This window comes from Indicator indicator, chromosome 9 (genome assembly GCF_027791375.1).
Source record: "Indicator indicator isolate 239-I01 chromosome 9, UM_Iind_1.1, whole genome shotgun sequence".
NCBI classification, from domain to species: domain Eukaryota; kingdom Metazoa; phylum Chordata; class Aves; order Piciformes; family Indicatoridae; genus Indicator; species Indicator indicator.
Genome location: NC_072018.1, coordinates 8898785 through 8911594, shown reverse-complemented (window position 1 = coordinate 8911594; position 12810 = coordinate 8898785). Strand labels below are relative to the sequence as shown.

The window sequence follows — 12810 nt, the reverse complement described above, 5'->3', positions numbered from 1 at the left end:
GCATTTCTCTGTATTGCAACTTCTGATCATGCTTCTGCCCAAAACACAACATCAAACACTACATTAAACTTCTCAGAAAGCAAAGCATCCGGTCTTATTTCCCTCTTTTTTAAGGTATGTTTTATTAACCTTAAGTCTTTAAAAAAAAAACAAACTAAACAAACAAACAAAAAAATCAACACACCAGCACACTAAGAAATTTCATGAACAATGGAGGATATCTAAATCCCCTCTTTGGTGAAATCAGAGTATGAATTCATTTCCCCTCCTTGTCGCAGAAAGGAAGGAGAGAAGTCAGATGATATCAACTGCTTCGCAGTGCACTTCCTACAGCATCACTTGCTGAAAACGCATGAGGGCATCCCTATGTCTCTCATGAAAAACTCTGTAACTGAGAAGTACAAAAAAAAAAAGCACCCAAGCCATTCTCTTCTTCCAATCCATTAATGAAAGGAGATATTTTAATAGAAACTAAAGAAATATGTTCCTCCATTTAAAATTTTGCTACAGCTACTTTACATTATTCATAGAAGTTCAAGTCTGAAGAACAGTATACAGATGCATATTTTGATGACTGCCAGAACAGAACCTTGGTAACATAGTTTTTAATTAGAACTTTTTTTTTTTTTTTTAATTTGAAGGAAAATAGACTAGGTATCCTGTAATAAGATGTTTTCTTTTGGAAGATTTTACTTTATTTTGCTGTCTTAAACTTGGGCCATCTCTTAAGAGCATCCTGGCTTCCATCAGTTAGGAGTGCGAGAAGAAAAATGAACAGCAGTGAAAGCAATTAGTGAAGACTAGAGGACAACAAATGTACAAATAGGGGGATCAAACCCCACGAAACTAAAACACTAAAACCAAAGACAGGGTGAAAATTTCATCCTCCTTAATGTGATCCTAAAAAGAACACAGAGACAGGCCTAAGACCAAGATTTTTAAAGGCCAGTAAGATTACAGAGATAAGGAAAGTGGGAAAATCCAGTTTTAAGAATCTTTTTATCACATTAATGGGATAACAAGACTTTAAACAAATGAGGTATTGGAAGTCCCATGTCAGCTGCACATCAGAAAAGACAATAGCACTCAGTTTTGTGTTAGTTTTATTACAGCTGACAAAGATACAGAGTATCTAGCAGGAGCACAGACCAGATCGCTCTAGAGAACTCAGGGAGGAACTACCTAGAGAAGAGTATTTGGAAAGAATTAGAAAGTGTGGTAAATGCTATGGAAAACATCAGCACCCAGGAATTATCAGAGGGATCTGGATTAAGAAAAATACTGACTGTAAAAGAAACATTAAAGGATTGCACCTGAAGAGATAGAGACAAACCCCAGCAGCAGAAGATGTACTTGCAGCAAACAGATCTATCCAGTATTTTCCTAAAATATGTTTTTCATAATATTTTTCCTGAACACAGGAGACGTTGGAAGGCCCCAGGCATATAAGTAGAGAACAAAAAACATTACTATGATCAGATTTCTCTTTTGCTTCCTGAATTGTGAGGCACTAAATCAATTCCATATACTATAATAAATTACAGATCCTCAGGTTACAGGAATTTAAACTAGGTATGTGAAAGGAACTCTATCAAGCTAAAAGCGCATAATGAAAATTTGCAAATCAAAGATAAAATACTAACTCCAAATTTTGGTAATTTACATATTATACACAGGAACTTTGTTTCTAAAACAGGAAGCATGAAAACCAAAAGGCACAGCAAAAGTGTATCAGCATGTCATGCAGACATCTGGGTACAAACTGAAGACAACTGCAAATATTCTAGAGGCTTTAAAAACACGGTAGCTCTGTTAATAGCCAAAACACCTACAGTACCTCAGTGTGCTTTATATACTTCAGTTACATGTAAACATACCACGTTTCCTCACGTTAGAAAAAGAAATCAAAATCCAGTATAAGCCCATGAAACATATAAAATGCACTTTAACAATGTGACCTCTGTGTGTTCATGTCATTTAACAAGACCACATACTTTAAATAACCCATATTTAAGAACAGATTCTATGAAAATTATACATGGGATTAGATCCACTCTTGTTAGGTGAAGAAAAGATGCTTACTCTACGACACTACCATGATAGTAGTTAAGTAGAGCTGCAAAGTGGAATTTTAGGAGCTACGTTAGTAGCAACAATGTCTTATTTATTACAAAGTAGGACTATTCAGTGCAAGTATGAAAATAGTCTGTCACCTTTTTATTTCCCTGTTTACACCTATGTGTTTTTAACAGATCACTGTATAGGAATTCATTAAATGTGAACACTTCTGAGGCACTTTAGGAGAAAACAGAAACTCCATGACTCCAGTCCTGTTCACAGTGGTGGCTGCCCATTCCCACCATAAATATGCAGTCTTCAGGAGTCTGTACATATGCTCCTATTTACTTACTGAACTTTGTAAATCTGAAACTTCAAAATAAAATCAAAATGAACAGAACACAAAAGGACTAGTTTTCCACAAAATACTCAAAAGCTCCACAAAAGATCTTACACTGCATATGTTGTGCCATAACCCAGTTGTGGAGCAGCCTGTAGTTTTCCACAGACCCCTTGACCATCTCTACCAATAAGTCGTAAGCAGCAGCCCTTGAAGAGTGTGACTTGCATTTCGGCTGTTGTCTGTCTTTCAGACTTGGCAGCAAGAACAGAAGATTGAAGATGTCTCTCAGAAACTCCTGTAAAACAGTTCCATCAACACATTGAGCAGTCTGAACACACTCTTGGAAAGACAACAGTCATGCATTAACAATCTTGTAGAAACTTCTGTATGCATTTTGACTTCTGTCTAGAACTTTTTGGCTTGTATACAAGTTCTGAAATATAGATTTCATCAAGGTACTTTATACTACATGAAGTGTCCCGTAACCGTACTACAGCCTAAAGAGAAACACAGCCACTGAAAAAGCATGACAAATTACGCTCAATTCATGAATTTGACAAACCACACACATTTTTTGTAATGTTAAGATTAGATTGTCCTCGGTGAAAGACAGCACATAGTCACAGTATCACAAAAAACATCTGGTTGGAAGAGGCCTCAAAGATCATCCAGTCCAACCCTCAACAAAGCACTGGAGGATTAACACTAAACCATCTCCTTAAGAATCAGGTCCACATGCTGCTTAAACACCTCCAAGGATAGTGACTCCACCAACTGCCCTGGGCAGGCCATTCCAATGTTTGAGAACCCTTTTGTATTTCCTGAATATTTCCTAATATTCAGCCTCCTAATATCCATTCTCCATACTTGAAATACACTTATTCCTGCAGAACAATATAGTAGTAGTCTTTTGAAATGCCGTCAGCAATGTAACTTTATTTTAGGTAGTGCACAATGTAGACAGACACTATTAAAACTGTAAGACTGCCTTCAGGGCCATTTTATGCTAACAGAGTCAGAAAACACGATACATGGATCATAATTGGATACAGAGGACTATTTTCCTGGTGAAACCTCACTAAATGCCAAATCAGCTCAGTACAATCTATAGAAAAAATATCCACAAAAATCAGTTTTTACACTATTTTTTACACCATGACATTTACTTTTTATTAATACAACATGCTTCAAAACACAAACTAGAAATTTATTAGCTTCCTCTGCCTAGTCACTCTCCCATCTTACAAGCACGGGTGGAATGTAATATTCTTGTAACAGGTTATCAACCACTGTGTAGATGTGGAGCTTAAAAACACCTCTAGATCCGAGGATATGGTCCTAGGATATGGTCAAGAAGTAGCCGTTAATGATGTTTAAACTGGCTAATGCTGATCAATACTAAAACCATCTGAAGATTATTGATAAATAAAATATTTAGGATTTAGGAATTCTACCCTGAAATTAAATATAATTAGAAAGGGAAGGGGTTGTATGCACAACTTCTTTTAAAAGACTGATATGCGTATTTTTATCCATCATCCTAAGGCTAGAAATATGATGCACTCTCATATATCGAACCCTGATGGAAAAAAAGGTGAAATGAAGGAAGTATAGTAACAACAGATGACACTACTTTGATTTCTTTAGTCTTTCAGTGTCTTTTTCTTACCTGGCCTTCACGAGAAAATTTAAAGGGTGGTTTGTGCTTAATAACACTTGTTGCAAGACGAAGCAGTCCTGTAAGTCCATCATCTTCTATATTACCATCCTGATGGTCAAGGATTTCTCTGCTACATATATATATATATATATATAAAAGAAATGTTAAAACTCTGTTTTGCTAACAATAAATATAATGCAACTTACAAGTGAATTTACTGTTAGCAAACCTTACCTCCGAATGCAGTCAGCAAGATGTCTTGCTAGTGCATCTAAATCAAGCAGTGTTGTCTGATTAAAAATAAAGAAAATGGAAAATAAGTGGAAAATAATTATGTGCTTCATGAATTACAATTTATAAGCCTAGCCTGAAACCATGTTTATCCTTCTGAATGAAACTTTGTTACTGCACACAGAAATCCAGGGACTATAAAACTCATGTTTCAAACGAGTTTGGAGAATATTCTGAGATAAATTTTTTGACTCTACTGGGAATGTCCAGAGTCAGGAGAGGACAAAATTTTTTCCCTCTGGAGAAACTAGGATTAAGGCTTTATCTTCCTTCCCACACTCCTGCCATAACACTGAGAACGAGCTAGAGAGATTTCTGCAGGGCCACTAGCCAGCACAAGCAGTTGTAAAGTTTGCCCAAAAGGTGACTTTTGAAAGGTAAAGTTGTAAGTTTTCTAACCAGTGCTAAGTGATTATGAAGTGATTTCTTTTCCTCTTTGAGCTTTAATCAAATACATGATTAACCCCTCTTTAGACCACATGGAAATTATCAACGGTGAATCTCACAGATAACTACAGTATTCCCAATGTCTGTTACTTTCACAGAAGTTCACCCTTTTTACATATTATACCCATTCTCCCTTATTCAGTATCTGGAGCTTCCTTTGGCCACAAGCTACTAAATACATGTGTGAGAGTAATGGAAGCTGGGAAGTTGGAAGGATCCGAGAGCTGTTCACAGCAGTTCACCATACCTTAAGTAAAAGTGTCTCACTGAAGTAAAAGAGGTCTGAACACTGAAACTTACAAAAGCTAACATTCCTGTCAATGTAAAGCAAAACCTACCTGACTTGCATCTTTGACATGTATATTATCAATCAGTTTGCACAGCAGCCAAAAATATTCCTTACAACCTGGTCGCAGAACTGTTTCTTCTTCATAATCCTCTACCTGCGAAAACAAATTGCTTTTGTTCTTAAGTACATCAGACAAAAACACCTGTATATTAAAAAAACACAGTAACCCTAACGAGCATATTATTTTCTTGATGTCCCTATTTAAGATAAACCAAGTACAAGAAAAATTTTTACAGTGGTAAGAATGGTATGTTCTATTTTTCTTCTGTAGTATTTATTAATTTTCTTGAAAGACTGTGAGAATTATTTGCCAGACCCTTAAAAAACAAATTTCTTCGGCTTAGCAGAACTGTGGGGATGATAACACTCCAAAAGAGAAACAGCAGCAATTGACTGGAGGGGAGTAGCATTCAGCCACTCAAGAGAAGGTACCTATATACAAGTAAAACAACATAGTAATTTATTTATGGACCGACTGACGTTTAAAAGTGAAATTGAGGCATATACTGAAAACACAACTGCTTATTCTCTAACAGTGTGTTACATGGTCACTAAATTTCCAGAAAAAGAGCACTTTATAAATGTTATTCTGCATTTTCCAAAGCATAGGCAAGCTCTACATTTAGTCTAAATCACAGCTTTAAGTACTTATGTGAAGTTTCTGGAAGCATCTAAATAAAAGTCTTAATATCTCTGTATCAGGAACAGTATGTCAGACGATGATAATGTGCTTTTGATATTAAAAAAGTAACTTGAAATAGATCTTTCATAAAGTCTTGTAATTTCTTGAAATTCTTACCCGGATTGGCTTCAGAGCTTGAGCATCTGGGAGAAATTTTAGTAACGTCGATGCAGCCAGTAGCAGAAAGGATCGATTTATTGAGTCTCCCCCATCCAGACCGGAGAGAGATAACTTATATAAACCATTGCAAGACTCATGGCGAACAGCAGTCTTCATGAAAAATAGAAGAATTATTACAGATACTATTTAGAAGATCTTTTCTCTCAGAAGTACTTAGTAAGTTCCTCTCATAGTAACTGTCAGGTTATCAAGGTAGAACACATCTTTCCAAACACACACATTACAGTCTGATTTGTCTTTGCCTCTTGTCTCTTGAGTTACATATTTTCTATACCAAAGTTTACAAACAGTTACTAAACCAGAAAAACCTCCCATCTGGGCAAATTAGGGATATGTGTATGATGCTGGAATCCAATTATTTATTCTTAGCTATGCAATTAATTTGCTTAATTTCACTAGAAGAATTATGTTCTTCTTTCTTTTATTCTTTTCTTAAGCAAAATATTCACCAACTATCTCCAATCCAGGCCTGGAAGTTTAAAGACCCCCTAGTTTTCCAGAGCTTTTAAATGGAGTCAGCACGTAAGCTTTTTCTGTGCTTGAGTAATAAAACAACAGGTAATAATTATCACATCATGTCCACATTGCACCTTTAAGCAGTCACTAGTAAATCCAAGAAATTTTTACTATTCATATCTTTACGCAATTTTCAAGTTCTTTTTACATCAGGAAAATTTACTTAAGAGCTAGGCAAAGATCCAGCAGTGACAAACATTTTTATATCAACTCTCATTCACTTTATTTTGTGATACAGAGTCTAGCTGAAAAAAACAAGGTGGAAGTACATATAGACTAACCCATGTTAGAAGTCATTGCCTAGCAATTTCAGCAAATTGCAATGAAAAAATTACTTTCAAACAGATACCAAGAGCAAAGACAAGATTTCATAAAGTGGTTTGCAACTGACCAACAAAGGGGTCATTTTATGTAGCATTTTAACTAAAACTGATTACTTCTCAAAAGGGATTTCAAGTAACTGAGTCAGATCCTGCCTAATTTTAGCAGAAAACAGAATGTTTTGAATTTAATGGTACCTTCAAACCAAAGTTAATCTTGTTCCGTATTATGCACTAATAAATGATGCAATAGCTTCTCCTTTAACATACCTCTGGAATAAGAAGGGTAAGTTTCTTTAGCCAGTCTTGCAAATGATCACTGTCCGCCAGACTGGATTTCACCAAGGAACAACAGTGAGCCCAACTCACCAAGAGCCACATTGAATAATGAGTGACTGAAAGAAATTGAGATGAGAGTAAATCATGCTCTTACAGAGCATGCTTTTTATGTTGAAGAGTTGCATGTTTCTATACATATGATGTTTGATTCAGTCACATTAACATACAGAACTAAACCCGTCCTGCAAGTAGGATACAATCTAAACTTAGAATTTTACCAATATGCCTACTACATATTGACCTGATGACAATTAAATTAGATTAAGTATTACCAATCTGGGGCACAATCCTTTCCTTCATCTCTACTTCCTAAGCAGTGAGATGGTACTCTGCTGATGGGTTCTATTATGTCTTAATATGAACATTTCCCTGGAATAATAGTGTATCTATCAATTTCTTAACAACTAGAAGTAAGACTAGAAGTAAATAGGTGGTTCATAGCATTTACTGAGAATTTGAGTTCATAGATGTTAACATCTGCAGAGGACAAAAAAGTAGAAGGCAATATATAAACCTAGGAGGACATCACACCTATATTCATGCACACCTGTGATACAGACTTAATCTGACAGAAGTCATTCAGACCTTTCGTAAAAAAAAAATCTCAACAAAAGGGATAAATGCAGGAGCTCAAAGGAATTCTGGACCCAGAATGATTTCTGCAAACCAGAATAAAGGTCACTATTGGTGACTATTACGGTACTATTACATATGCTGCTCTTCTGGAGATGAAGACACAGGTATAGTACATTTCAATTCATATGAAACAATTTCCAGAGAAGCAACGTCTCTGTATTCCCACCTAGGTTGTAACAGCCCTCACACTACCAAGAAAGACATTTTTGCAGCATTGTAATGGTGGAATAAATCGAGTATGTTTCTTGTTATCATCAGTATCTTTTTACTACTATTAATTCATGACAGGCAGCTGTTTTGCAGCACTAACCTTCATGTCTTGATCTGTGATCAGACTGAGCTTTCAATACCCTGCACGGGAAGAAGATAAAGTCAATTGAACTTTATGACAGACTGCAATAGGTTATCACTTAGAAATACAAGTACATACACGCAACAACAGTTACTCTTAAATGCCCACTAAGAAAACTGAAACTTTAATCTTATAAAGGCTCATTTCTTGCAGTATTCAAAATTAGCAATATTAATAAACCAATGAAAATCTTCAAGTCACCTACTTAAAGATTTACTGACTAGAAGTAAGTAGAGTCAAGAAAAATTCCCACAATTTATTTTACCCCAAAAAGAGATGGTGTATTTATTTACTTACATTTTTATAGATTTCAATAAAAGGTTATGAAACCAAAACCATACTGTATGTGTTTAAAATTATCCCTGTAACTCAGCTAGAGGGTAAAGTCAGGCGCACTGGCAGATCTGACTGGGAATGCTCTGAATGTCCTTAACAGTCTCTTTAAAATATGGTAAAACACATTGTCCGTAACTTGGAATATTCCAAGAAATTCTACAACACCAAATGTAGCAATACTCCTGACCTCCCCCACCAACAGTCTGATTGCCACGATGAAGTCTTTACACAGAATTGCTTTTCTCAGGACAAAAAGCGAAAAAGGACAAAGATCTCTAACAGCCTGTTTCTGGAGATAAAATTCTGCTTCCTGTACATGCACACTCACTACAACACTAAGGACAATTTCAGCATTAGTAAGATAATGTTATATAGGATGGGAAAAATAAGTCAAAACCAGAGACGATTAAGCAACTTAAAAGTGAATTTATTCTAATTTCCCCTTTACATTGCCTTGAAATTGAGAATGCTAATTGATACATGGAGAACAAAACTAGTTTTGACATGGGGATTTGTGAAAGCATACCATAATATAGTTTGCTGCTCTCTGTCTTATACCCTGACCATTGAGAATTCTCGCTGCTCTCTTCTCTCTCACTCCTGTAGGGTACGTAAATTAAATCCCAGAAGAGGTGACTAAGAAAAGCAAGTCTAATGCTTATAGACTTAAATTTCTGTTATGGTGTTAACGGGGACTACAACTGAAAGGGCTGTTTACTGTATATAAAGCAGTGACTAAATTGTGCACACTTGATTAGCTTTATTACAAAAATAAAAAGATATTGTACCTAGGTGCCAAGTTGTCATATGTATAAGCAACTGACATAAGTCGCTGAATCAAACTGGTTCCCTGGACAAGTACAAGAAACACCTTTAAAAATTGAAGTCAAAAGAAAAAAAAACAAAAACAAAAAAAACAGTTAATATAACAACAAGCTTTTTGATCTGTCTTTAAATTATACACACTGTGTGAATCTACAACAAGCCCACCTGTATAGAGGGAAGAAGATCAAATCATACCATATCCATAGATAAAACTTGTATTGCTTTTTATTAAAGTGGATGTAAAATCCTGTGTTTCACTGGCTAAGTCTAGGTGCTAGAATTTCATTCTATTTCGCTAAGACAGACAATTGAGCTGAATAGAATAATTAACCACTTATTCAATCTTTTCCATTAAAAACACTGTTTGGATTTTTAAAGTATTGACTATTTACTTGCTTTAAAAAAAATCTTAGGCTTGACAACGAGGTTGGATATGTACACCTTGCCTGTCGCTGTAACCAACACATTTTATTGACAATACATTCACTTTTTCATCTTTAGAGAACCTGACAGGCTACATGGAGTTTTCAAATCAAAGTCTGAAGAAAAAAAACTTTTAAAATACTTAGATAGCAATCCACTGCCATCAAAAATACTGAGCAATTGACAACTAAAAATTTAGAACCAGTTCTATAAAACTGAAAGCAGCATTTGCACACAGTCAATGTTAAAAAAGATTAATACATTTGATCATTTCCCTGTATCATAGTAGCTTTGGCAATTTTTGTCCAAAACACCTAATACCTGAAGAATACTGACAAATAGAAAGTTTGGCTTCAGCTCAGCGCAGATCTGTACCTTTCTGGTAATCATAGCCCAAGAGTGCCCAAGAGTAGTCAGTTTACAGTGAATGCATCACTGATGCCAAAATACTACATCTGCTTGGTCTATGTTAGGAAGTAAGAGTGCAGGAAGATTACAGGTTTAGGCAAGTTTACTACACACTCAGATATTCTTAACAGAGTAAGTTATTTTAATGTTTACTATGGGAATATAAAATGGATTTAGGATGGGAACATCTGTATAATGAGTTGTCATTTCTTGAAAAAAAAAAAAAAAAAGGAGCAACCCATTTGGAAAATAAGATCAAAGAAACAGGAACAAAGCACTGGAATTCTGAATTTCCAACTCATATGCTCACCAATCCCTAAAAAGCCCCTTAGGCTATAGCTTTTAGAACTGCCAGGCTTAAAGCAATTAAAATATGTTTTAGAGGAGAATAACATGTGGGAGATAGGTCAATATTAGTAATTTTTTCACTACATTAATTAATTACTAAAATAAAGGCTTCAAATAGCAAAGGAGTAATTTTTCTAAAGGTCACAAAATGGACACACTTATCTCTTACCTCTGTCAAACGAGGTATGTGAAGGCCCTTTACATGGTCACTTGCAGTCTTCCTTGATTTGCCTGGCCATGTCCTTTTTCTGTGACTCTCTGCTACACCAGACCAGGCAAAGACATCATGGTAAGCCAAATCCAGATCTGAAGGATCAACCGCAAACTGGCATATAAGCTTCAGCAAGCAAGCAAGACAGTCTAGCTGCCACTGTGAGAAGGAAATGAATTTTTTTTTCAGGGATTTATTTCACACATAATTCTATGCTACTACAGAATTTGAAATTAGAAGCTTAAGTAAGGTATAAACAGCTAGAACTAACAGGCAAAACCTCACCAGAATAGAGGCTGAAGAAGAAGGGCATTAAAAACCCACTTATTTCTTATAATGAATTTATTTTCACAATCTAGTCCTATTAACAGTGCATTCAAGACATTCTATTATTCAGTGCATGAAGTAACACAGAGGAAACAGTACAGGAGTAAAGGTCAACAGTTTAGAGTCTTTCCTACATTGTATTTAATTATATCGTACAGTAGAAAGTATGGTATACAGAAGTATTTTCAAGTTGACTCTATTTAACCATGCACAGACATTTCTGTTACATCTCTTGTAACATTTCTTGTTAGATGAAAACCATCAATTCATTTAGTAACTCTTGAGATCAATTTTCATGGCCATCACCAGTGGCTATGACTACACACAGCACCTGCTCAGCTACACCAGCTGAAGGTGGGTTACAAGAGAAAAATTAGGAGCTATGTCACAGCAACACACAAAGAAGTTCAGCTATCAAGCACCTGTACATGCCTAAGTCAGGACTGTACACTAACTAATCTGTTACTGTTTTCAGTGTTGGGCACACTTTCTGGGCAGACCAATAAAGGCAACCACAAAAACTTTTGTTTACATACTGAATACAGAGAATAACAATTTCTTTTCCAAAATTTAATTGTTTTAGAACAAATACATCCAAATCACAACTACTGAATTTTAAATAAAAAACGGTATCTGCCACCTTCTTGTATGTCAGTCACTGTCATTTTTAGGCTTGTTCATTTACATCTTTTTATGTACATATGACTCAGACCTTGAGATATTTCAATTTTTAAATGAAAAGCCACAAAATTGAAAACAAGAGAAAAGTTAAAGCTAATTTTAAAATGTTTTCATCACAATATAGATTTAGCTGAAACTAGTAACAGGACAGTGATGAAAAAGACAATGTATGAGAATGACTAATTATTAAGTTTAATATTGAAAAGTGTCTTTATTAATACCATAGCCACCATACCACCTTTGTCTCAATGCTAACAAGGGAAAAGAGTATTTTTTGTCCTCTCTTCTTGTTTGCTAAACATTGTCCTTTTTAAAGAAGTGTGGTATGCAATAGTGTTACTAAAGTAGCAGCAGTCATTGCTAAAGAGAGAACCCAGTTTTAATCTCTAAGATGCTCCCATGACCTACAAAAATCCTGGTTCTACAAAGTAGGACTTCTGCAACTGGAGCAAAAAGTAAATAAAAAAATACACAAAAAAATACAAAGGATGGGTTGAAAATATAAAAAGCAAAAGTACAAAGATTTCTTTTTTTTTTTCCTGAGGAAAATAAGTTCTTCCAGGAATATAAAATACTCATGAAAAAGATGCTAATGCATAGATATTGGTGGTTTCAATTAAGGAATTAATTTCACTTAGTACAGAAAAGTAACTATAACAAAGATGAAAGTAATGGAAATCTTTCTAAATGACAGCTATGTTACTCTGGAGAAGAAGGGTGAATAAAAACCTACCACAGTCCACGATTCCTGCTCTTTAGGCTCTAAGATTCCAGAACTGAAAATTTCTAGTAATTGTTGGAGCCCTCCAGCAGCAACAAACTGTAAGTATATTATGGAACCAATGTGAGAAAAAGCACAGAAATATCACTTGGTTCAATCAGATACCAGGCTAAGTGTTACAAGTAAATAATAAAAAAACCCTAACAACTATTAAGCTAGGCATTTTGGGGGGCAGGGAGGGAAGTAACATTTGTACACAACTAGGACTAATTTACAGGCCTGATAACATAAGAAAAACTTTTAAATGTTATACCCAAATTTAAGATCAAACCCTCTTAGATAGTATTTTAAATGGGT

At 35.3% G+C, this 12810-nt stretch overlaps 1 protein-coding gene across 1 annotated transcript in view; it reads right to left on the bottom strand.

Moving 5' to 3' along the window:
* Positions 1-12810, bottom strand: part of USP34 (ubiquitin specific peptidase 34) — a 108153-nt gene that overhangs the window by 38736 nt on the left and 56607 nt on the right. The window contains exons 33-42 of the mRNA XM_054383754.1: positions 12466-12552; positions 10683-10883; positions 9298-9380; positions 8132-8172; positions 7117-7241; positions 5948-6100; positions 5138-5266; positions 4296-4351; positions 4071-4191; positions 2513-2696 (exon numbers count right to left, since the gene is read on the bottom strand). Coding sequence (XP_054239729.1) covers positions 2513-2696; positions 4071-4191; positions 4296-4351; positions 5138-5266; positions 5948-6100; positions 7117-7241; positions 8132-8172; positions 9298-9380; positions 10683-10883; positions 12466-12552 — 1180 coding nt within the window. The remainder of the gene's footprint in view (positions 1-2512; positions 2697-4070; positions 4192-4295; positions 4352-5137; positions 5267-5947; positions 6101-7116; positions 7242-8131; positions 8173-9297; positions 9381-10682; positions 10884-12465; positions 12553-12810) is intronic.